Source organism: Amphiura filiformis, chromosome 2 (assembly GCF_039555335.1).
Source record: "Amphiura filiformis chromosome 2, Afil_fr2py, whole genome shotgun sequence".
Taxonomy (NCBI): domain Eukaryota; kingdom Metazoa; phylum Echinodermata; class Ophiuroidea; order Amphilepidida; family Amphiuridae; genus Amphiura; species Amphiura filiformis.
The window spans coordinates 11,469,805-11,497,376 of record NC_092629.1 but is presented as its reverse complement, the minus strand read 5'-3'; the positions used below and the strand labels follow the sequence as shown (position 1 = coordinate 11,497,376).

General features: G+C 36.6%; 1 protein-coding gene across 4 annotated transcripts in view; it reads left to right on the top strand.

The window, feature by feature from the left end:
* Positions 1-3,050: 3,050 nt before the first annotated feature.
* The window catches only part of LOC140145884 (pancreatic lipase-related protein 2-like), a 47,107-nt gene continuing 22,585 nt past the window's right edge, over positions 3,051-27,572 (top strand). For 3 of the 4 annotated variants that reach the window (XM_072167584.1, XM_072167586.1, XM_072167583.1), the window contains exons 1-5: positions 3,051-3,165; positions 15,616-15,733; positions 21,656-21,748; positions 26,726-26,895; positions 27,263-27,347. In XM_072167584.1, the coding sequence (XP_072023685.1) occupies positions 15,649-15,733; positions 21,656-21,748; positions 26,726-26,895; positions 27,263-27,347 (433 nt within the window). In that variant the 5' untranslated portion in view covers positions 3,051-3,165; positions 15,616-15,648. The remainder of the gene's footprint in view (positions 3,166-15,615; positions 15,734-21,655; positions 21,749-26,725; positions 26,896-27,262; positions 27,348-27,572) is intronic. The other variant, XM_072167587.1, reaches the window with a different exon arrangement.

Genomic DNA, 27,572 nt, shown 5'->3' with positions numbered 1-27,572 from the left:
CTATTACATTTAAGCATAAAACTCTGATTTATATTGATTTGTGTGCAACTGATAGATTTTCACATCTGTATCTGATCTTTTCAGTCACCGCACTCCCTCTGTTTGTTAGCTTCCCAAGTGTGGGATTTTCGTGGTTCGCTGTCAATAAACTGGTAGCTTCCAAAATCAGAATATTGTTCAGTATTAAAGTGAGCCATTATAATTATGCAAGATAATGTTGCATTCAATTACTTTTATTGTCACTAATCATCTGATATTCTTAATTCTTTATGACCATTTTACTATTGAATACTTTAATTTTAATAAACATCAGTATAATTTTGAGTTTAACGAAATGGGTTCATCATGACTAATAATAACATATTTTTAATAAAATTCGACTATGGCATAGTCTACATTAATCCAGGCGCCATTATGGAGTTTGAGCAAATAAATTACGGATCCAAGCATATACAAACAAGTATTATTTTAAGACCAATCTATTGTATTGGTATATTTACGCTTGCTTCGAATTAATTTAGCTTTCATAAAAAAACACTATATATGCTTGTAGACGGGGTTTTACGGTATTTTATGACGAAATAAAGATGGGTAATCGAGATACTTATTCTGTCTCTATTTTGTAAAATTGGCAAAGGGCGTGTTATAAAGGGCATATTAATATTAATTATTAATCGTTAGACAACATCAATATCGGCCACGATTAATCAATTGTTAACACTCCTTTTATTGTTCTCATAGCTGTTTAACACGGTTTGATATTTTTTGTCACGTATAGTACTACAGATTGTGCTCAATAAATTGTCGAAAATCGTAGATTTTACATTTAGCAGTTTTTGAGGAAATCACAAAACTTGATTTATTTTACTGCCTTGAGGAAGGCACACAGACTATTACCGGGTCAAGCAAGGGGCGGCAAAAAGGAAGGGGCGGCAGAAGAAGTGGCGGCAAAAAGAATTGCTAAAGGGAAAAGGGCGGAAAATTGTCAAAAATGTGTCAAACTGGTCAAACAAATGGAATTATACATAAACTATTTTGTTTTTAGGTTGCTAGCGCCTATCCTATTTTCATTATTATTATTTTCTGGCTCTTCACTTTTTCAAACCATCAAAACAATGGGCTAACCATTTCGGGTTTTTGAAGGGGGCGGCAAAATTCACCTTTTACTCCAGCCCTCTTGTGGGAGCGGCCTGGGTACATCACTGTATTAGTTGATATTGTTATATACTTCACGACATCAGCCATCCTATCCAATACTTTATCTATAGTTAGCCCCATCGCTTGCGAAACTGTGTGCTCTAAGTACACCCAAGACTTCGAAAGGTCGAATTGGAGCAAACGTGCATTAATTGGTTGAAAATTTTACCAATTAAATTACTTAACTTCAAAAACAAATTTGCAAGATTCTTCTTATATCGTCACTAGTGGAAATTTAAAATGAGAATTCTTTCAAACCGATGAGAATTGGATAAAACTATGAGAATTAAAAACTTTCTCATTTCTACCAAACTTTCTCATCCAAATGAATGAAAAATACTAAAAATACAATCCCTGTCTATATAGTGAATAACATTATTTCAATAATTGCTAATATATTTGTAATACAAAACAGTCCGGCAAAAAAAAAAGGGTTGGTGTTTGAAAGTAGATTTGCGCGGTTTACCGTCACGGAATCATTGAGTACATGTTCTTGAAACCAAAAACATTAGCCTAAAATGAAAACTCTGTTTGCCAGACTGTTTTGTATTACAAATATATTAGCAATTATTGAAATAATGTTATTCACTATATAGACAGGGATTGTATTTTTAGTATTTTTCATTCATTTGGATGAGAAAGTTTGGTATAAAGAAAGCTACATGTTTTGTTTTATTTATTTTCACCGTGATTTCTGTTTAAATATATTTCAAATCACACATAACTATATGGTCAACTTTTATCATGTGTAGGTTAAGTAAGATTTGGGAAAATTTCAAATTTATTTGAGTTAAGGGATCTAAAATGAGCGTTTATTGCGTTTCGACAGTATTTTTTGTGGGACATGAGAGCACGTCAGACCTATCGAATTGCATTCTGAATACGAAGCATGTCTTTCTGATATCAAATAATTTTCATTTTTTGAAAATCACAATATAATACAAATTTTATGACAAATTATAAATATTTGATATTTTTCAAATTTTTGATATATAACAGTCCTCGAAGTAAATTATATAAATCTAATGATATATTCTTAAAGTGTATGTAGCAGGGAGGAAAAGCCGACGGTCAATTGAAAATTTTGACCTTTCATATTGAAGATATGGATTTTTCTCCCAAAAATACCTAATTTTTTTTGGTGTTTTGGGGAAAAAAATCCATATCTTCAATACGAAAGGTCAAATTTTTCAATTGATCGTCGGCTTTTCATCCCACCTACATACACTTTAAGTACAAATCATCAGATTTAGAAAGTTTACTTCAAGTACTGTTAAATATCAAAAATATCAATTTTTAATGATTTGCCATAAAATGTGTATTAAATTGCGAATTTCAAAAAATCAAAATTATTTGATATCAGAATGACATTCTTCGTATTCAGAATGCAATTCGATATGTCTGATGTGCTCTAATGTCCCAAAATAAATACTGTCCAAACGTTCATACCCCAGCCCTTAATGCTCCCAATTATTAATTTATAGCTAGCATATACAGGTATGGTATATATCCTGTGTTAGAAAATATTTTTTAATAAAAAAATATTGTAGTTTAATGTTAAAAAGCAATAGCGGCGGCCTAAAGAAAAAAAATACTCCTTAAAAAAGAAACTTTACCATGATCAACTGAAATTTATTTGTAAATTCTATTTTCATCAAATCTGTTAACCATCTATAAACAAGAGGCATAGATTATATTGTGTATTTATAATCAATTAAAATCAGCTTTGTTTTTTCAAAGAAAGTGACCTTGATCGATTATATGAAATCGATGAATAACAATAGTGTATTATACTTTTTGCATAGCTAATATAAACTCATCTTCATCAAATTTGACCGAAGTTCTAACAGCTACCTATACATCAGAGAACTTTGCGCGTAATGTTCGAAACGTGCTCCAACAGTACAAAGCAAAATTGTTCTTCTCCAAAGCAGGGCACTCGGACTTATTCAATCGCCTGTGTGCAAGGTAAGAATTTATATAATTTTTCTTTTTTTGTATAAATGATGTAAAATAGTTTTTTCCACTTAATTTTGCACCTTTTTTTGACACATCAGGTCATTGATATTCGTAAAAAAAGATATTTCAGTTTCGTCACAAAAAACAAAATCATAGTTAATTGTATAAACTATAACAATCGATGTCGTCAGTCTAGCATTCTGATTTGATTTTATATCAATATAGTCATGATGAGCTTTCATTTTTATATCATTGATGTTCGCCAAATATCTGTTCCAAAATCATCTCACCGATAATTACCTGATTTGAAGAAAATACTACGCGTATCGCAAAACATGCTTAATTCAATGCAATGAAAAAAATATCAAAAATATAATGGCTCTCATTTTTTACCAGACTCATAATGTCCGTAGAAAGCAGCGTAATTCTGAAGACAATCCCATCCCATGTTAGTATGTACATCCAAAGATGGTGATTTACAAAGAGTTTGTATAAACATGGAGAAGCAATAGATTACGTAACACATTGTTTCTTTGATACCGAATTAATTTGCCGACAGGTTATTCATCAAGTGGTACCTTTTGTTCTGGACAAAAGGGTTCTGCAATTCAATTACTGATAGCGTATTAACGCTTTACCAGAAAGACTACTGTCAATGAGAGATCAAAGTATATGAGACTGTACATCACGAATCAGCCGTAAAGTCGGCCCGGTCAAAAAATATATATCGTAATAAGCTTTAAAATGGTATATCATTTGACTTCAAACGATATCCAGAAGCGGAGTTATGGTTTGTTGAACTCTGCTCCTTCAACAAAATGGTACCTTTTTCGGTTTTACATGTGTCTCTTTTTTCCAAATTGCTGGTAATAAATATCAAACAGTCATAATTGACGGTCATTTCAAATCATCCCCAAGTCAACGAGGTTCAGGAATGTCTTCTCATTGTTAATTGTTGGTTATACATACCTAGACAAAATACAATGCTTTGTAACCCACCACCACTTGAACAGGATTTAGTCAAAGCAAACAAAGACTAGAGCTATTTAATGATTCTACAGAAATAGGTAAAAGACTATAAACCTCTTCAGCAATAGGATTATTGATTGGATTACACGATGTTTGACTCGCACTATCTTATGAGAAACTTGTCGCAACAAATTGAGGTACACAGGGAAAATATGCCACCTAGTGCCAGGTTGGCACTTGCCAACTGATACCAATGTGGCATTTGCCAGGTTCGGCCAAGATGAATGTGCAAGGGGTACGCACAACCAGGCATTTGCAGTCACGGGCCAAATTGGCATTTGCCATCAATATCCAGAGTGTCAGAAATCATTGGCATCTGTCAATTGTACCAGGTTGGCAAGTGCCAATCTGGCAGGGGTTGGCATTATCATTTTTTGGTGATTTACAGATTTTTTTATTATTTTTGATGCAAAAGGGGTTCATTGGGTGACAGATTTGCAAAAAAAGTCCACTTTTCAGAGGGGATCTTAAAATGTAGCCAACAGGGACCGAATTAGTCGTTAACTGTGCAAAGTTTAAATGTTAGGGGGTGGGTGAAAGTCCACATTTTGGGAATTCTGCGGCCCCAAATCCTGGCTAAGATATAGGTTTAGCTATTAAAAATACGGAATCGCTTAAAATGTTTTGCAGCAACTTTTAAACATGTTTCTTACAGTTACATGTATGTTTAATACTATTATAACCCAGAATTGAAACGTTTTCTAGCAACCTCTACTAAACTTAATGTTTTATGTTTGTTGGGATAAAGTTAAAATCAATCATTCTGTCACGAGCTGTTTCAAAAGTAATATGAGGGATTGAGTGAGTAGGCCTACCAACATTATCACAGGTCTGGATAATTATGTTTATCAAGCTAACATGATCATTACTATACTGGCACTAGGTGGCATATTTTCCCTGTATACCTATGAATACGACCTTCGCGCACATTTTACAAAAGTGTAACTCAGAATACAATTGCCGACTTTACGGCTCATTCGTAGTGTACGGCCATATATTAATGCCGGGCCGCCCGATTTTGTAGGCGCTGTAGACGAGCAAGATCTTTAACGTTGTATCCAAACAGGAGAGCAATAGATAAGACTAACCACTGAGCTACCCAGACTATCCTGATAAACACTTATGAATAAGCGGTCAGATACTACAAAAAAATTCACAACATACTAACGTACGAAATCAATTTAATTATGCTTACCCGCTAGCCTAATATAATACAAACAAGCACTCAAACATTACAAACTAACGCACATAAAATCAAATTAATGATACTTATTTCATAATAGTATGTATATCAATATTATTTTTAACAAAAAATTACAATAGAAATATAACAGGCAGATAAGCCAGAGAAACAACTCTCATGAAGTACTAGTAACAACGTACGTTATGATAGTGTTATAAACGCGTTTTGGTTTTAGTCAAAACATTTTTCAAGATTCAAAGTTGAAATGCGGTCTGGTTTTAGTCAAAACTTTTTAATAACATAAATAAATGTCGGGTTGTATAACGCTAATGAAAAAGGTTTTTTTTAAATTGTTTTGTTTGACAAAAAAACAACAATATTTTTATAATGTTGTCAAAAATTGTTGTAAAAATATGTTTAGGCAAACAGTTTTGCACAATATTTTGGCAACACTAAAGCAGTATACAGACTTTTTATTGTACGTACAATATTGTTGTACGTTATTTAATCTATTGCCATTCTATTTCCAGTAATGTTTAAGTTCTAACGAATGTTTGATGACGTAAAATCGTTAATATATTTCTGCTAGATATTGTATGTAACATATTATCGATTTTTCGTCATCAAACATTCGTTAGAACTTAAACATTACTGGAAAGTAGAATGGCAATAGATTAAATAACGTACATATTGTACATACAATATTGTACGTACAATACTCGGAGTCTGAAGCTCGCTTTAGATAACATTTTAGAATGTTATCAAACCGGATTAGTCATGGTACACTCTCAAGCAATTTCCATACAATTGACTATTTAAAAGAAGTTTTCTAATAATTGACATTGTAAATAATATACTGCTAATTATGCATTTGTAATTTTTTAAGAGACGTTTGAAACAAAGCTGATCGACGGTATTATTACAAACATTATTGATTCTGACAACATCATCACATCTGCCATAGATAAGCATAGAATACCCAATAAAATCAAAACAAATACCAATATTATCAACGCTTAAAGCGCTCCACAGACTCCGAGTATTGTACGTACAATATTGTATGCAACATACGTTGTTTAATCTATTGCCATTCTATTTCCAGTAATGTTTAAGTTCTAACGAATGTTTGATGACGAAAAATCGATAATATGTTACATATAATATCTAGTAGAAATATATTATCGATTTTACGCATACAATATTTTACGTACAATAAAAAGTCTGAATACTGCTTAGTGTAATTAGTTTTGAATTGTGTGACACAACTTCCGAATCAATAATACAGTGTGATCCAAAAACAACTTTACCCAATTTGCCTGAATGTGGAAGGTTCATTTCAAGTTTAGAGCTGCTATTCTAAAAAGTGTTATACATTCTAAATATATATATATATCTTTCTAAGAATATGTGGTGAAAAAATGAGAGAAAAAGAAGCTTAAGTAACAAAATGGCAGCAGTTTTACGTCAGAGGGTCGAAAATCGCTTTGTTCACACGCAATTAAATGGGATGTATCCGATTACCAACAGTAATGCGCTATTCATGCATATGCTATTTGTAAATAATCTCGGCTTGTCGTTCAAAATTTTCACCACATATTCTTAGAAAAATATATATTTAAAATATGTAATAATATTGGGAATAGCTGCTCTAAACTCCGAGAAACTTTTTGCGCCACCTGTACAGCGCGACCTGGCCATAACCTAAAACACATGAAAACAATTATTTTCTCTTGAATAAAAAAAAAAAAATCAAAATGGGCTATTCCAGTTGAAATCCATACACCCAAGACTTGGAGATGTCCAACTCCCTTGGCTGAAACAAATCATTACTGAGCCAACTAGAGAGGACTAAATCCTTGATCTCGTTCTGACCGACCTGTCTTCAACCGCAACAACTTTTGCAAGACAATGCAACATAATCCTGTCCTAGTTATAGTTGAAGGTGCCAATCTACAGAGATAAAACTTACAGTGGGAGGTTTTTTCGCTACTATCTATACTGCGCCAATAAAGTATCCTTACACTTGGAAAAATAATCACAATTCCCAAACTGAACAATATTTGTGTAAATGTTTTAATAGATGCACTATCTAGTCCTGCACATTTTGACACCACATTGAATCCAGTGTGACTTCAAGAAGCAAAGTTATATAAGCATTTGATTAGACGAGGGTCCAGTTTTAAAAGTGACAAACTAGCCTATTCAAAACTCCACAGACTAGACATCTGGTTTGAGAGTGATGAATGGTTAATTTATGCGTTTGGCTTTAATTTAAAACGAAAGGAACAAAAGAAAACTGAAACAAAAGAACTGACAAATAAAATGAAAGTTATGAAAAGTACTGAGAAGTAAAAACTGAAATAAAAACTGCTTTAAATAACGCTTCATTGAAGAAACTATATTCAATTGCTTGTAACTTTACTTCTTGCGGTCACATTGGATTCAATGTGGTGTCATAATGTGCAGAATTAGCTAGTGCATCTATTAAAAAAACAAATTTACCCTAATATTGTTCAGTTTTGAAATTGTGATAATTTTTTCAAGTGTAAGGATACTTTATTGGCGCAGTATAAATGTAACTGTGAACTGATTTTTACTCTTATCGAGTAAAATTGGCTCCTATTCGAGTGACAAGAGAGTAATATAATTCACTCTAAAAAGATTGATTAGTTTTCACTCAATTTAAGAGTGAATTACCACTTTCTTGGAGTGAGAGTCATTTCATTTCCACTCTTTTGAGAGTGGGTTTCAGTCTTTTTAAGAGTGAGAAAGCACTCTTTTGAGAGTGAAATATTTTCACTCTTTACAAAGAGTGATCTTCACTCTTCAAGGACTGGTCCCTAGAGTCACTCTTTGTAAGAGTAAAAATTCACTCTAAAAGAGTGAATTTTCACTCTTTACATTAAGGGCTGGGGTATGAACGTTTGGACAGTATTTATTTTGGGACATTAGAGCACATCAGACATATCGAATTGATTCTGAATACGAAGAATGTCATTCTGATATCAAATAATTTTGATTTTTTGAAATTCGCAATTTAATACACAATTTAAGGCAAATAATTAAAATTGATATTTTTGATATTTAACAGTACTTGAAGTAAACTTTATAAATCTGATGATTTATACTTAAAGTGTATGTAGGTGGGATGAAAAGCCGACGATCAATTGAAAATTGACCTTTCGTATTGAAGATATGGATTTTTCCCAAAACACCAAAAAAATTAGGTCTTTTGGGAAAAAAATCCATATCTTCAATATGAAAGGTCAAAATTTTCAATTGACCGTCGGCTTTTCCTCCCTGCTACATATACTTTAAGAATATATCATTAGATTTATATAATTTATTTCGAGGACTCTTATATATCAAAAATTTGAAAAATATCAAATTTTTATAATTTGTCATAAAATTTGTATTATATTGTGATTTAAAAAATGAAAATTATTTGATATCAGAAAGACATGCTTCGTATTCAGAATGCAATTCGATAGGTCTGAGGTGCTCTCATGTCCCACAAAAATACTGTCGAAACGCAATAAACGCTCATTTTAGATCCCTTAAGAGCGTATGACAAGGCTGACTACTAGGATATAAGAGTCTTTCTTTTTATCAAGTCTTCCAAACCGAACAAGCTTACAGAAATGTTACTGACATCATAAACTATGCAATGAATATATACATTCAGAGTCAATTTGTCATCGAAAAAGACTGGTGATGAAGTTTAGTTTGGCGACAGTTGCAAAAGAGCTGCAAATAGGAAGCGTTGTCTGTTCAAGAAGTTAAGAAAAACAATACTAATAAAACAAGGATAAGTTTGCAGAAGCCAGGAGGGAATCTATATGGTTGAGAAAAAAACCCAAAAGGAGGTACAGGAGGTATAACAACAAGCCGAGGGAAGAGCTTTCGGATGGAAGCCTGAGCAGCAAAAACTGGTGGCCACCACTTTTTGCTGTTAAAATACTCTTTCTGGAAGAACAGTAAAAGCAGACATACCTGTGATAAAAGATCAAGACCACGGCAAAGGAGAAGACTGAAATACTAAGACAGACGTTTGCAAAGAAATTACAACTTGAGAATGCAGAAGAACCTGCTCCAGAAGTAAAGGGGCATCACCAGATCCCAAGGACACCATAGTTTTCAAAGCCAAGGTCACCAGGAGGCTCTTGAGAAATTAGAACCTGATAAAGCTAATGGTCTGATGAGATCCCCACTAGAATCCTAAAAGAGTGCACCGCTGAATTCAAGTTAGCAAGCCCTCTCAGCCGTCTATTTGAGCTGTGTTTAGCTTTGCAAAAGGAGTGTTCCTCAGGCAGTAGAAGTGCGCTTCAGACATCCTGGTCCATAAGAGGGATTCAAAGTCTAATCCATCCATGTACTGACCATCTGTTGCAGCACCAGCTCATATCAGACAGGCAGTTTGGCTTTACACCCCATCATAGCACAGCTGGCATCATAACCATCCTCTCTCAGCAATGGTCCAACGCTCTAGACAGAGGTCATGGAGTGCGTTTGATTGTCCCGAACATCAGAGGAGCATTAGACGAGGTGTGGCATAAAGTGCTTTGCTCCAAACTGAAAGGCTCAGGAGCATCTGGTAAGCTTCTGATCTGGTTTGAGAGCTACCAACCGGTCCATCAAAGTGGTTGTATCTGGCCGATCCTCATGTTATTCCAGCCAGAGGGAACTTCCTCCTGCTTCAGCGGTCGGTATACGCCACTGAAAAATGGGCTATTCCAATTGAAACCCACATACCCCTCCATTGAAACTCACACCCCATGTGTGGAAGATTAAGGTCATTATATTCTTTCGGGGGAATATGGATTTAAACTGAAATATCCCAATGCGATTCTAATTCTAAATCTGATCAAACTGACGCAAAACAAAAGAGGAAACATGAAAGAGTAGACTTGCTTTAATTAATTCCTTTCAGGTTAGCAACTATTTTAAACTGTTGCGATTTGGTAGTTCACAGCATCTTGCGAATGGTAGTCATGGTAGTGAGCACTGGCAATATCAAAACCAAAATGGTTGCTTCGACCAACAATACCTCGTGTACCCTTAAAGTCAAAGTAATTTGCTCATCCAGATGTGCAATGGTTTTTGGGGCTGTGGTGACATGAGTATAGGGGTGGTTTGGGGTTAGAGTGTATAGGTGCGCATGGCTACAGAGCGTATAATAGCTCTGTAGTCATGTCGCACAGCGTCATCATCCCTATATCTTCGTGTCAAAAATTGCCGTGATAGTACGGTGAATCCTCTCGTTTATCAAAAGCTACGTAGGGCGATTTTGTTCGAGATAGGCCGAGCGACTCAGGCTAAGCATACCATTTACACGATATGAGATACCACAGAGTTCCTATTCTACACGTTTTTACGATTGCATGCTCAGTACCCCATATGATGTTGCCATTACAAGAAAATTCGATTTGTTGTTTTCAATACACTAAGCGGCGATTGCTGCCGTTATACGCATAGTTTACTGCATTTTATACATTACGATTTTGAAATCGTACATTAAAATTTTGATATATTCAACTGTTTGAGAATTAAAATCATATAAAGCTCAGATGCACGTGCTCTATAGAATATTAAATCACAAGTCTATAATACAATGCACTATATCGAGAGCTATCGAGACACTATGCAACTTTCTTTATCTGTGTCAAACTAGAATATTGATTTTTATCGAATTGAATACATCTCTATATTTTGAGTTTGTACTTCAGCACTGAGCGATCTAGCGATCGATTCCTAGCCAATCAGATAGGACTCCTTTTCTTGCGTTCGGTGAAATACAAATCGCCCGTCGCTCACCAACGGAGTATTAAGTTGCAGGGAAAAAATGTTTATAATACATGGTGTCGACACTGGTGGCGCCTATTTTCAAGGGTATTAAGTTTGGTAGACATCTTGCAGCAAAGTTTGAGAAGTGGTGAGTTAGACCAGACGATGGTGGTGGCCGACGTCATTTAATGCGGCAACAGCCAATAGCGTAAACAAAACAGACAATATGGCGACAACACTGCCTGGACGTTGGACGCAATTATTTTTCCCCCAGCCGCACAGTGTCGTCGCCCCGATATCTTCATGGCAGAAATCGCCATGGTAGGTTGAATCCACAGCCACGCATGGCCATTTTGTTCCGACCTTTGAGACGCATAATGAGCCGGGGACATTCCGACTAAGGCTACTGACAATAGCTCGGTAATTGACTTCTCTGTGTGTAAGTGAGCTTGTATACGCCATGTGAGTGAGTGCTCACACTACGCTGTGTGTGACCTCTGTGTGGGTGTGAGCATGTGTACGCCATGTGAGTGAGCGCTCACATCAGAAAATCAGAATATTTCTGTCACTTTTTGAGTTCAAGACGCTCGCTTCTTTCTCAAGACGCTAGCTAACGACGATAATATCCGTTGAACATATATATTCAAGTGCAAGGAACCAAATCTGGTTTCTTTATACGAAATCATTTACGGGAGATATTTATCATTTTCTACCCCGGTATCCAAAGATTTATCTTCTGAATATCAATCGTGCATAGCAGATTCACGTGTATCGATCCTGGGTATTCATTTCAGTGTCTCTGGCTGTATAATGTAATTATTAACCGGGCGATGTCGGTGTGAGCCGAGGTGCGTTTATGGTGACATCCCGCTATCTCTAAGGTCCGCTATCTCTAAGGTTCGCTATCTCTAAGGTTCGCTATCACTAATGTGTAAAGTCTATGGAGATCAGAATCCCGCTATCTCTAATAGAGAAAAAGGTTCGCTATACCTAAAAAAAGGTCCGCTACTTCTAAGGTTCGATATCACTAATTTAGAATAAGGTTCGCTAGTTCTAAGGTTCGATATCACTAATTTTAAATAAGGTTCGCTATCACTAATTTACAATAAGGTTCGCTATCACTAATTTTGAATAAGGTCCGCTATCACTAATTTATTGAAGGTTCGCTATCTCTAAGGTTCGTTATCACTAATTTCAATAAAGGTCCGCTATACCTAAGGTTCGCTATCACTAATTTTGTTTCAGGTTCGCTATCCCTAATTAATTAAGGTTCGCTATCTCTAAGGTTCGTTATCACTAATTTCGATTAAGGTTCGCTATACCTAAGGTTCGTTATCACTAATCTTAAATAAGGTCCACTATCTCTAATTTTAAATAAGGTTCGCTATCTCTAATTTCAAATAAGGTCCGCTATCTCTAATTTTAAATAAGGACCGCTATAGCGAACCTTATTTAAAATTAGAGATAGCGAACCTTATTTAAAATTAGAGATAGCGAACCTTATTTAAAATTAGAGATAGCGAACCTTATTTGAAATTAGTGATAGCGAACCTTAGAGATAGCGAACCTTAGAGATAGCGAACCTTAGAGATAACGGACCTTATTTAAAATTAGAGATAGCGAACCTTAGGGATACCGGGATTGTTAAAATTAGAGATAGCGGACCTTATCTTAAATTAGTGATAGCGAACCTTAGAGATAGCGAACCTTCAATACATTAGTGATAGCGGACCTTATTTAAAATTAGAGATAGCGAACCTTATTTGAAATTAGTGATAGCGAACCTTAGAGATAGCGAACCTTAGAGATAGCGAACCTTAGAGATAGCGAACCTTAGAGATAGCGGACCTTATTTAAAATTAGAGATAGCGAACCTTAGGGATACCGGGATTGTTAAAATTAGAGATAGCGGACCTTATTTTAAATTAGTGATAGCGAACCTTAGAGATAGCGAACCTTCAATAAATTAGTGATAGCGGACCTTATTTAAAATTAGAGATAGCGAACCTTATTTAAAATTAGTGATATCGAACCTTAGAAATACCGAACCTTTTTCAAAATTAGTGATATCGAACCTTAGGTATAGCGGACCTTTTTCGTAATTAGTGATAACGAACCTAAGAGATAGCGAACCTTAGAGATAGCGAACCTTAGAGATAGCGAACCGTAACCGCGTTTATAGCTCTATTGGCCCCGTTACAGAAAAAAATGCACAAATTATATTTCCCATTGCAATATAAATATTTTTACATGAAAATTAATAATTTTGGATTCAAAATGAATGTGAAGAAAAAATATCTTCGCCGGGATTGGGAATTGAACCTGAGACCGCCGGCGTCGTAGGAAAAGCTACAATCCATTACACCATGTTTACATTGCTTAGCATAGGGGAATTTTCAGTTCATATCATAACATATCGTGCATTACAATGAGGTGCACTGTCGCACCTCAACGGATTTAGACAGATAAAATATTGCTTCATAACATACATACACATTATTATTTGAGACATTTTCGTGTTTACATGTTCAAGTATCGAAGTACATGTATCTCAACAATATATAGCTTTACGCCGCAGAGTGACGATATACAAAGTCGTAAAGTGGTGTGGTGTAGCATATAAAAATTATAATGAGGTGGATTGTAGAACGCCGCTCTTGGGGTGAAATCTATAAAAGAAATTGGGACTGTTAAATGAAGCTCCATAAACATTACCCTAGGCATAAATGGGTTCCAAAAACACACCATTAATGTCAAAACAGTGCAAAATTTACCCCTAATTCCCAAAACGACGTGCGATGGCGAAAATCGGACTCTTTTTCCACGTGTTTATTAAAAGCGGATGCGTAGCTCAAATATATCTGCGTGGTTCCCCCTGGGCTAAAAAAATAATACTTAAAACAATGCTGTGAAGTCATCACTTCTTACATTTTTCCAAAAATTGGCCCTCAAAGTCATAATAAGAGTCCAATACAAGAATCAACTGTTTCATGTATAACCGGTTATTTAGGATATTGACCCTCCCGTTATCTTGCTATTCGATGACAAAATCAGCGAGCGAATCTCTCTTACCAAGGCCAAAATATTTCAGGGCTGCCCGTCTTGGTTTCTTGATCACTAGCGCGTATTGGCCGTTGGCGGCGGTGTGTTAGCGTCCAGCCTGTCCAGGTGGATCGTAAATATCACCAAAATAATATGTAGCTTTTTGCACCTTTCTTAGTCTCATAGATGATAATAGCCTGCTAGTGGTTAAAGCCCAAAGTAAGATATTTTACATGAATTTGTAATATCTCTGCTTAAGAACTAGAGAAATAAGCTACATGCAGATTGAATGGGGCATCAGTTTTGTTGTTCTCCTTGTTTTTTGCAAAATGTTTCATTTCGACAATTCCTAATGACAATTTTAATGACTTATCCTTTACTTTTAGGAAATTTATGCACAATTTTAATTATTTTTACCCTTTTCTCTGGGATCACCGTATAAGCCTTTAACTAAAGTAATGTTATCCATGTTTCTAGCTTTAGGCTCGAGTGTCACCTTAATATGTCCATACATACATACAAAAGTTTCTTAGGGCGCAATTCGCCAAAGCAACATTGCGTTTACAAAAATAACATGAGCAAAAATACATAAGCAATAACAACCAAAAATCAGAACAAGTGTGTTTTTAAGAGTTTACTTTAAAAAGTGTTTGTAGATGAGGCTCCCCTGATGTATTGTGGTAGACCATTCCATGCTTTGGCAGCAACAGAGTTGAATCTGTCAATTGCAAGACGTGAAGGATCATTTGAAGATCTGAGCGGGCGAGCAGTAACATGATATGAGAACATTTTGTGATGTGATCAAGCAAAATGAGTCGGATGTCAGGTTTGTTGATAAACATTATAAAAGATTTCATTGAAACAAAACCAAAAGTAAACTCACTATTTGACGGTTTCGCCTATCATGGTCGATAGGCATCATCAGAATGATGGTTGCAGATCCATACTTCCGGTATGATCCTCTCCTGGCTGATAAAACACCCTCTTCAGTCGGGATACGTCCAACCGGAAGTATGGATCTGCAACCATCATTCTGATGATGCCTATCGACCATGATAGGCGAAACCGTCAAATAGTGAGTTTACTTTTTGGTTTTGTTTCAATGAAATCTTTATAATAATACCCAATCATAGTATTCAACTTCCTTTCATTGTTTCATTGTTCTGAACAACACTAGAATGGACATATCTCTGGAACCGAAAGTCTAATTATGATCGGGTTTTCAGCAAAATATTTAAGCTATGAGTGCTCATGTAATGAAATTGAAAATTTTGATTTTGATGCCACAGGAAGCCAGTGCAGCTTCCTGTGGAACATAGCACAAATCTTGTCGAATTGTTTATGCAAAAAATAAGGGGAAGTTTTGTTTTCATTCTCTTCATGAACGTTATTTTACTTTTTATTGATGTTTTCCCTTCCAGATTCAGGTGCGAGTGCTGAACACCCGGGCAGACATGCCACGTGCCGTGACGTTGGTAGGCATCGGGCTGTGCCTTGCCGTAACACTAGGGACCTTTGCCGAAGGTCAAAAGTCTTTAGGTATGTATCAAATGTGCTTCTCTCGATTGTATGTTTAATTGATCGATTAGTTGGTAGTTCAATGTTATATAATATCTATGTTAATGACGCCCTTAGGGGTTGTGCAATAATTATAAGCCCTGGAGGAAGGGTAAAATGGGGAGGGGGGGAATACATTTTGGCCGGCCGAAGGGGGGGCAAGCAATTTTGGCAAGCCGAGAGGGGGGGCGATTTTGGCACACATTCTTGGGGCGCTCGTAACATGTATAGACCATTTAAGGGAAGGGGTATGAACGTTTGTACAGTATTTATTGTGGGACATTAGAGCACATCAGACGTATATCGAATTGCATTCTGAATACGAAGAATGTCCTTCTGATATCAAATAATTTTGATTTTTTTGAAATTCGCAATGTAGGCCTAATACACATTTTATCGATATTTTTGATATTTAACAGGGCTTGAAGTAAACTTTATAAATCTGATGATTTATACTTAAAGTGTATGTAGGTGGGATGAAAAGCCGACGATTAATTGAAAATTGTGACCTTTCGTATTGAAGATATGGATTTTTTTCCAAAACACCAAAAAATAGGTCTTTTTGGGAAAAAATCCATATCTTCAATATAAAAGGTCAAAATTTTGAATTGATCGTCGGCTTTTCCTCCCAGCTACATACACTTTAAGTATAAATCATCAGATTTATAAAGTAATTTATCATAACATTTGTATTCATACATACTCACGATATAACGACGTTTCTGATTGGATTTGGGCCCTTTTTTGCTGGTCATAAATTCCGTTTATGACCAGTACGCAGGGCATTGGAACCCAATTAACACGATCCATGATTTGCTAGTGTTGCGTACACGCGCATGTCACCGCGCCCATCTCACGCGGAGCGCAAAAGATGACGCGCATCACGCGTTGACTCCCGGCCGTTGACCTCATGAGCCGAGCTGCTTCCTGCAAGTAGGCCTACTCATTTTCTTCCAATTTATGAAGGAAAAACGGTATGGAAATGTTATTTAAACTTGTAAACCCTTATTATTTTCATCTGTATTGAATTGCTAAGAATGTTGGGTATGTATGAACGGGGTTCATTCATAGGATTGAGGGCATGATCGCTGTTTATGCCTTCGGAGGGCATGATCGCTGTTTATGATCATGCCCTCAATCCTATGAATGAACCACTAATTATATCGTGAATTTCAAAAAATGAATTATTTGATATCAGAAAGACATGCTTCGTATTCAGAATGCAATTCGATACGTCTGAGGTGCTCTCATGTCGCACAAAAGATACTGTCGAAACGCCATAAACGCTCATTCTAGATCCCTTAAGGTTTGCAACTTGGGATGCCAAAAATTTGGCATGTGCAGGGGGAGGGCAAAGATTTTTGGCGAGCCGTTTGGAAATTTACCCCCTCCCCAGGGGTCATAATTATTGCACAGCCCTTTTTAATATAGTCGCATCGTAAGTGCCAACCGTGATGTCACAGTGCCATGATTTAGGGAATGTGTTTATGGTTACAATAAAACCACTAATATTAGACTGACCGAGCGGTGCATGAAATCTTGTGGGCCATCTGAGAAAATAGTTTGAAACAATACAACTTTCAAATTGACACGCTAAAATGGTACATTTTCTCTCATTGGTTCACAATTTTGATGAAAATTTTGCTCAAAATCGATTGTCCATTTCCTGCAGTTCAGGGTGTATCAAAAAGTTCTAAACATTTTGGAAAATGCAGATAGATAAAGTATGTGGTATTTTGTCGAAATGGTATTATTGGTAGCGGAATCAACATCTTGTCTTCTAATAACTGTAAAATTACTGGTGTGTGAAAATTAATAAGTACTCCGAGTAACAATACAATTGCTTAAAGTCAATTAAAATCAAAGCAACATGAAAGTCATATGTTTGACCACTGTCCTATAGTACTATATAGTAGTAATAACTGACAGTCTAAGTCTTCCACATGGCCGCCCGGGTATGCCACCGTTCCTCTGTATGCAGATTTGATCTCTCCTCAACATGATATTCAAACTACGTATTATGAGCTGTTTGATGTATATAGAATTGACTTCATTATTAACTAAATGCAAACTATAGGTGGCGCTAGTTATCCTAAATCATATTTCTTAATTTGAAAGGGGTAGGTGATCAATACTGCCATTAGGACAGATGGAATAGGTGAAACAAGCAACCAAAAATTTTATACAAATATTTCATCAAAAAATAAAAGGAATTATTTGTATTAAAAGTTTGAAAGAGTAATTTCCAGTAAATAAATAGCGCCACCAATTTTGTCAGAAATGGATACAATTTATATCAGAAAAAGCTGTATAGATGAATAATTTTGTAAAAGAGGGGAAATTAAAGTTGAAAATCACTCAAAAACATCTGTATACATTAGCACGATATCGTTATTAGCTGTTTAAGCCAAAAATTGGGCTGTATATGATGTTTTGTGTAAAAAACTAATAAAAGATCACATTAAACAACCGATGAGAGGTCAGCCTGAGGATGTCAAATTGTCAAATTGTATGTCTCTGGAGCAGTGGCGTAGCGGGATAGGGGTACCGGGAAGGGCACGTGCCCAATAATCGATCTGAAAATTTAGAAAATCGCATAGGAAAATTGACAAAAAACCGGTTTGTGCCCGCCCCCTCCCCGCCCCCCAATCATGGTCGGTGCTCCCCCAAATCATATGGTCGGTGCTCCCCAAATATGATGACCCACGCTACGCCACTGATCTGGAGTTCATCAAGGTTTGCAGGAGGGCTTGTGAAAACCTTTGATTTCAGATACATGTAGCCCACAAGAAGAAATCCAGAGGTGTAAGATCCTGCCGGGGGGGGGGGGAGGGCACATCAAAAATGTTGGTGGGTATGCTCCCCCGGAATTTTGAGGTGGTGGGTCTTTGGGAGCTGACAGCGTACCGGTTAAAGGAGGAGCTGCATGATGCAGTCATGTCTACAGTAGAATTCATCTCGACCTTTGCAGGACTTAACGCGGCTGTGTACTCAAGACGTTGTTTCTTTCGCAAAATTGAGATTTTTTGATATTTGTTACTTTGTTATGTTTTTATAAATACAAGGAAAGAAAATCCAGATTTATAAACTCCAACTGCGCTATTTTATGGATTTTATTTCACTATTTCATTCGTGTTTGCAATTTTAAAAGAGAGAAAATCTTTGTTGTATCAGCGAGGTACACGCGCGCAACAACGCATCGCGCTGCGTATCGCGCAATTTGTTAACGCACAGATACGCACGCATACGCGACGCTTATCTGCATGCGTGGCGCATCCTTTGGAAACACTAATTTCAAGTGGTCAAATGGCTCCGTTTTAGCTGATAAAATGTGTTTTTTTTCAAGTTCTCTCCCTCGATTTGAATATCAAGTTATGAATGGATTTCGCTCAAACTTCTCAACGGGCTGTGGATTTACCCGGTGTTCACGTAATATAAGGTAGAAAAAAACGAAAACTGCCGCATTCTCCTGTGAGATTCGATGAAAGGGCAAAATGTGACCACTTTAAACTTCAACGGCCATTATTTCAATGTTAATTTTCTCGGTAAAATGACGATTTAGGTACACGATAACTCAATAAATACAGCATCTATAGGTAAGCAAATATGATCATCGTAAAAAGCATGATCGACTCAAGAAACGGTTTTCTCATTTTTTTTTATTTTGGTCTATTTCCGATTTTAGGCATCATTTTGTGCAAATAGGCGTTTGTGAATTTTAAAAGTTCATTTTGATGCCTTATATGGTCAATATCTCAAAACCAAGGCCAATATCAAAAAAATAAAAAACCGTTTTTGGAATGGAGCCTCAAGATTGAGCTAAAACAAAATAAAATATTTTGGAAAGAGTGTTTTTTGTTATGATGTACCTAACAAATATTGCCAAAAACTCACTTTTTGTGATTTTCTTCATAATTGTTGTTTTACCCCAAATCTGTATTTATATTAAGATTTATTGATGTCTTGCCTTTATAAAACTGTATACTTTTATATGTCTTGCGCGAATAATTACAAAGTTATTGCACTTTTACCACATGCATGTCTGAGAGTACACAGCCACCTTAAACCCCATTAAAAGCTATTAAACCAAGATAACACTCATTGAAGCAGCTCAACTGATTAAATCAGATCTTCTCTGGTTGTGCACAAGTGTCTGTTTTCAATGTGCGACATCGCAATAAAGCTGGTATTATAGCTTCAGTTGGGTAACCGATTATAAAGGAAACGAAAGGAAACAATGGTATGTGTACCTTTGTTCACGAAATGAGACAAAGACCTGCTTTTTGTTAACCAGCATTCTTCAAAATGAGCAACATAATGATTGTTGACTTAACACGGTTTGGAAATAATTTCTTCATATTTTTGGTGTTATCTGTCGTTTACATATCCTTCCTAAAACACAAAAGTGCGACCCTCTCCAAACATCTAAATTAGCTAAAATGTAGGACATGTTACAAAACTATATTTTTCATTTTCTAGAACCTATTTAGATAGTTTAAATGTAGCTTGTACCGTTTTTTGTGGCATCCTTCAGAACGGAGCGGTCCGTTACCAATATAGCTCAATATTTTCGGTCAAATCTCCATTCAATTAACACGGGGAGTTGGCTAGCTATGAGCTAGCTATGCTTTGCCCTCACTCATATTTTACAAAAGTGCGACCATTTCTGAACATCTAACCTAGCTGTAATTTTAGGTCATGTTAGAGAAACATATTTGCTAGAAGTTTGGAGAATAAATTAAATATTGGCTGGTTATTTTTCACACAGTGATGTTAACTAGACAAGTGTCCATTCTTCCAACATACATCATTTGTAGAGGTCACGCGTCAATGGTGAGAGCACTGTGTATTGTGTATAGGAAAACGGACAGTAACTGCAGTATGGCGAACAAGTAAAATGGGGACTTTTGGAGCGGCATACAGCCAAAATCAAGGGTCTTTCTTGGTTTTCTGGTTGAAAATCGCATGAAAATACCTTTTAGAGCTGAAATTATCAAAATCAAGGGTCCTTCGGAGCTCTATTTTGGTCAAATATAGGGTTTTTGTTTGGAGCTGCGAAATCCAAAAAACGTGGGGGGGATTTTCCGGGGGAGCATACCCGTATGGTCATTTGTGTTAAGTGTCCCCCCCCCCCCGTGTAAGATTAGGATACATTAGGGGGCTTAAACAAGTTAAAAGCAATAATCGACTTTACACAACTGCATTTTGCATAGCTCATACAAACTTAGCCACTGAGTCCTTAATGGTCACACGCCAGTGATTTTACAGTTGTAGATGGCCGATATGTTGATTCAGCTACCAATGATGACATACCCGTACCTTATACTGTTTAAAGTATAATGGGATTTTTCCAACTAGCATTTTGAAGTTTTTACTTATCTTAAAGTTAAATGGTGCTGCAACGGCACTAGCATTACTGACTAGACTGTATCTCAGAAATAATGCGAAAGTAAAAGATAGGATCTTTTGCCATTGAACCGATTAACATAACAAAATCAGTTGTTTTTGTAAATGCTATTAATATTACACAAACATTTGTATGAAAATAGAAATCAACATGATGCACACTTTTTAAAATTTATCACATTATTGTTAGGAAGAATAAAAGGTACAACTTTAAAAATGCATTTTTCTCAGAATGACAAAATTCAAATCACAGCCTTTTGAGATAACAGCAATCTGATGAAGAACTTGTGACATCAAAAATTAATAAAGGTAGGATAAAACCACTAGATGAGGCTGTGGAATTCGGAAACCATGGTAAACCTACATACGGTAGCAGCCAATGCTGGGATAGTAAATTTATTTACACTTACAGAGAAAGTTAATTACAATGTGTTATGAAATAAAAGAGCGTGAAAATGTTGATATTAACTGCAATTTCGGGTCAATATTTTGAATTAGATGCACTCAGAAGACCGCCATCGTCCGCCCCAACGACTCCGGAACCCGACGTAGTAGCTGAGGGAACTGAGGGAACTTGGAAAAGATGTAGAGGTAAATATCAAAAATACTAACTTCTTGTCTGTGATGAGGGCATGCCCAGTATGGTGGCTGAAACCACAGAGCATACCTTGAGAGGACACTTGGCTCATTTGCATGGCATTCGGACTCTCCATTGTATATGTTCATTTGTGTATGGAGAGCAATGGCGACCCTTCATTGTATTTGTTCATTTGTGTATGGAGAGCCATTCTTGGAGCCCATGGGACTCAGGCTAGGTCCTCAGGTAGAGTCAGACGCTGTATGTACTAGAAACGCCTATTCTTAAGGGGGGTCGATCTTTTGTGCGTAATTATAGAGGGCCAGGGGATTCACTCTATCATTAAAAAAATTATTTGAAGAAGTCAAAGAGCCCTAGGAATAAAAATTGTAGTGTAATTCACGCCAGATACAATTTCTTTATACGACAAAAATTAATTTTTGTAATCGGTCAAAAAACAAACGTTTTATATCAATTTTAAATTTAGCCTGAATCCGTAAATATGGTACCTCTCGCCCTTTTTTAGTTCAAGGCTATTTTTACCATTATGCAGCGAACCATTGTTGAAGCTATTTCACATACATGTACAAAACATTCTAGAGAAAGAATGAGGACATATAGTGTTGAAATATCTTTTGTTGATTTCGAATGATAATGTCACGAAGTCGTAAATTTTAAGGTCAAATTCCTAAAACCAAAACAAAACATTGCGACGCAGATAATTCCAGACTTACGCAAATTCATCATCACATCAGTGTCTTTATTATTTGTTTGAAACCTTTCCCAAACGTTCGTGCTATTTATGCATAAAACGGCTAATCTATCTTTACAAAACGCGTCTTATTTTAGTAAACAAAAGGCTAAAGATGGCATTATGAGATTTATCTTTTATCATTACACTAATCCGCTCAACTGCCACTGTGGCCGAGTGGTAAAGCGCTAGACGCGTAATCGAAGGAAGTTTGGAATCGCTGGTTCGAGTCCCAACGAAGCCTGTGGAAACTTTTTTTCTTCAAAATTCATGATCGCATTCCGAAATGAGTCACTTGTCAGTAAATCATGTATCGTATCCTTAATTCCGCGTTTATTCAATGTTAGCCTAAATTTGTATTGCCCGGCGGTCCCGCGCAATAGAAAAACCTGAATTTGTTACATAAAAAAATGAAAATTAAAAAAAAGTCGGGTTCCACCTGAGTACATATTAAATGGGTGTAGAAATTGTTCTCAAAATATTAATTAATTTAGACAAACATACGGGATATAATGAACCTTTGACATGACGCCATGATGATATGATTTTATTAGTCGTTTTATATATCACCTATACCGTGTGTCATATTCCAGTATTTGTAATTTTATATAAGAACTAATATTTTGCATCATAAATGCGCAGTCCATATGCACAAACGAATACTAATCTTCGAGATATTAAGCTTTAGAAGACTTCAAAATAACATGTCACTAAGCAGGTCATAGGTGCTGGCCTTGTCCTATTCAGTATCGAAGTTACGTAATGTTACTATGTCAACGGGATCACGCGCTTGAGTAATGAACCACGATCGAAACAATCACCACACAAAGTATATGGCACTCGAAGGTATACCAAAATAGCGTGATCTGGTAACCAAGAGAATTACGTAACCACTTTGATGGTGAATTGTACTTGTTCATTTGTGTATGGAGAGCTCACTGACCTGAATAGAGGTCAATGGGAGAGCTTCTTTATAAGGCACAACTCCATCGGTTTCAGGGCGTAGTTCATTGAACTCACCGGGCTGTTATTTGAAGTGCTTTTATGTTATTGCAAAACGGATCGTGGCGAAAGCTAATAAATAATTCATGCCAGGGTTTAATTTATCCTGGGATGCAGACATTTCATTATTCGCAAACCACTGGGATTCGATATAGGTTTGCGTTGTAAATAAACATGTGAATAAGAGTGTCATCCCCCTGGCTGAAACCATGAAGGTAGTAGAGAAGGAGTTGGCTCGCGTATAGCTCATTACGTAAATCCTATTGTAAACACAATAGTGACAGATATAGCCTACCTTTGATCTAATGATCATCGCCGATAATTTCTGGAATGACTCCGTCTCATGGGGGGTTCATATTTAGTAACAAGTAAATCACGTATGCGCAAAACATGTATTATGGATGCGCATACATTTACTTAGCTGTCGAACTTGAATATTCATATTTCATTTAATATATGATGTTTTTTACGATTAATATGTTGAAACATGTTGTTCCAGAATGTTTCTAAACAGTTTATTATGGAATGGTGCAGTTCAAACACATTTTAAGGACGGGTAAAATTGTTTTAACCACTGTTTTAAAAATACGAAGATCTTATTAAAATAAATTACGCATTGTTAAGTTGAGGAATTCTGCCATCAAACGAGATGAATCTCAATGTTGCCCGGTACTACTCGGGTTGGTCAGATTTTATTTGTATACCCAAAACTTTAACAATTGTTCCTCCCCGAGGTTTCAAAATAAACCGCGTCCCGAGCCCTCTTTGAAACTAGGCAATGAAAGAGATGTAAAGCATAATGTGCATCATTTTCATCAAGTTCGCCGTCTGGGGTTTACTTCTCTTATATTAGGTTTATGTTCCTTATTTAGGGTTAAGGCGCCTTATTTGGGGTTGGGACTGGTTTATCTGAGGTGTACGTCCCTTATCTTGGGTTACGGCGCCTTATCGGGGGGGGTTAGACTACCATATCTGAGTTTACGTCTCTTATCTGGGGTTAAGGCACCTTATCTTGGGTTTAGATGTCTTATCTGAGGTTTACGACCCTTATCTGGGGTTAACGACCCTTATCTAGAGTTAAGACACCTTATGTGGGGTTTAGATGCCTTATCTTAGGTTTATGTTCCTCATTTAGGGTTAAAGCACCTTATTTGGGGTTTGGACTTCTTTATCGGCGTCTACGTCCCTTATCTGGGGTTACGGCGCATTATCTGGGGGTTAGATGCCTTATCTGGGTTTAGACTGCGATATGCTAAGGTTAAGGCATCTAAACCACAGGTAAGGCGCCTTATCCCTAGCTAAGGGATGTAAACCCAAGATAAGGCAGTTTAAACCCCATATAAGGGACATGAACCCCAGATAAGGCGGAAATGACACACTTATGCTTCTGCTCTCATTCAAAAATCACATTTACGCTCTACCAAATAGGGGCCATCTTGGATTTCTGGGCAAAAATTATGTTATAACGTCAAATTAATGTCAGATTCGGATTTCTTGGGGTCGACTTACCGGAAAATGTGTCTTTGTACACGATTTTAGGTTACTTCAAAACTTATTTTTTTCAAGATGGCGCCGGCGGCAACCATCTTGGATTTCTGGGTAAATATGAGTTCGTAATGTCAAAGTAATGTCAAATTTGAAATCCTTGTGGTCGACTTATCCAAAAAAGTGTCTTTGTACACGATTTTAGGTTCTCTTGTTCAAAACTAAATTTTTCAAGATGTGCCGGCCACCATCTTGGATTTCTGGGTGAAAATGATGCCGTAATGTCAAACTAATGTCAGAATCGGAATCCTTGTACATGATTATAGGTGCTCTGGTTCAAAACTTAAATTTTCAAAATGGGGGCGGCGGCCATTTTGGATTTTGGATCAATCGTCAAACCTTACTAGCCAGAGAGTGGTCACCAAATTGAACTTTTTCACCTAACTATGAATATTAAAAACATACGGTATGCTGACGACACTACCCTGCTAGCAGACCGAACTTGAATGCGTAACTTGCACATATACAACGGCTATACCCAGTGTTTACAGGGAAACACAAATTGTTGCAGAGAACCCAATAGCAAATCACATCTATAAAAACTAAAAATTTTATTAATTATTGTTTATAGCACGTGTGGCCGAGTGGATAAGGCGCCCGACTCATAATCCATAGGTTGCGAGTTCGAGCGCCGCTCGTGCCAACGTGTTGTGTCCTTGGGCAAGGCACTTTATCCTCATTGCCCACTGGGGGTGGGGTTGGGTTGGATTGGATGTTTGTATAGTTGTTTGTTTCAATGTTGCAATATTAGCGCTGATTAAGCTGCTGCCTGCAAATTGCATTGTGTCTGTTTAGGTGTGTTTGTACAATTCTAGCAATTTGACCTGCGGGTCACCATTAGAGTTTGAAATAAAACCTTCCTTCCTTATATAGGCCTTTATTAATTATGGGCTTTTTGCAAATGTTCGGATATTTTTTTTTTTGCGCAGTATAGAAGAGGGCGTGTAGAATCACCATTAGAGTTTGAAATAAAACCTTCCTTCCTTATATAGGCCTTTATTAATTATGGGCTTTTTGCAAATGTTCGGATATTTTTTTTTTGCGCAGTAGGCCTATAGAAGAGGGCGTGTAGAATCATCAATTTCTTTTGATACATTTCTACCAAGAGTCACTTATCACGTGTGAACTCCGATTACGTCGTGGCAAAATCTGTATGTATAGAAACTCTGTAATTAAGTGTATGGATTGAGTTGCCCAGGGCCGGATTTACCTTTTTGGGGGCGAAAGGCCAGGCCAAAATTTGGGGACACCAAACTCACCGTTAGGAAAGCATATGCACGCAAATGGTCAAGTTTTGGTTTACAAAATATGGGCATACTATAACATCAACAGTGGCGGCAGTAGCATTACAATTTACAGGTAAACCAGTAGGCCTACATTTTGTTCCGATTTTAGGACAATTGCAGGCGAAGCGCCCGAAGTTGCATTTTGCTATGTAAAGGGCCAGCGCGCGTGTAGTGCGCAAAATTGCGAAATTTTCGCCAAAACATAATGTTTTCGGGCTTAAAAGGAACATACACAGGGCAATTTTTGGCGCCGCATATTTTAGGGCCCAATGGTAAATCCGGCCCTGGAGTTGCCTAGTGACAGTTCAAAATTCAATTCAGCCTCCTATACTCTTGTGAAGCTATTATGGAAGTCCTGTAATCATAACCCTAACAACGAACATATATTTTGTTTTGATTTTCTATAGAAGAAATTCAGTCACCGGATTCAGCACCTAGCGCGCAAGAATTACAGCGTTTGGCTAGATTGAAGACGTATCTTAAGGGGGCTACAGAAAGGAAGGACGCTTATGAGAGCCAGGCATTGGTACTGAGGCAGAAAGCAGCAAAAGCCCCTAAATTGTTATCATCGCTTCAGGTAGGTGAATGTGGCCCATTTTGCTATCCCAAAAGGTCTGCTATTTTGAAGGTCCAATATTCAAAATTCATTTTGATCTGCACCATGAACGGACCATCCATCACTGGAATAGCAGACCATAGGAAAAGTGCGTGTGTGACTGTTGACAGCCCGGAAATATATACAACTTGCACGACATCTCTGTCAAACTACCAAAATCTGCAAGAAAGCTTCTACACATAATTATGATTTCTCAGGTTTCTGATGGTATACAAATCTCAACGTTTTTTGGAGTTAGTTCGGGGAGTAAGGCCAGTCGGCAGCACAATTATGTTCAAAAACTTTTCCTTCAACTTTTTTGTTTGTTTTTCTTGATTTCTGCTTATAGGACCTTGAAAAAGTAATAGAAAAAGCCAAAAGGTTAATAGAACACGTCAAAAGTGATATACAGGAGTATGAACAAATCGTTTACGGTAAGTACATCACACAAACGACCAAAGTCAAAGTTTATTAAATTATTAAGCCTAAAAAATTGTTTGATTGACGTAACATAATATTTTTTTTACTTTTAAAGCTGTAAATTGAATTTGACAAAGGCCTTGGAACTTTTTTAGAACTTTTTCTTCTTTCTTGTGTAGATATCTCTTTCTAGTTTCCATTCTCATCATGCTCATTATCCACATATTTAAAGATGTTTT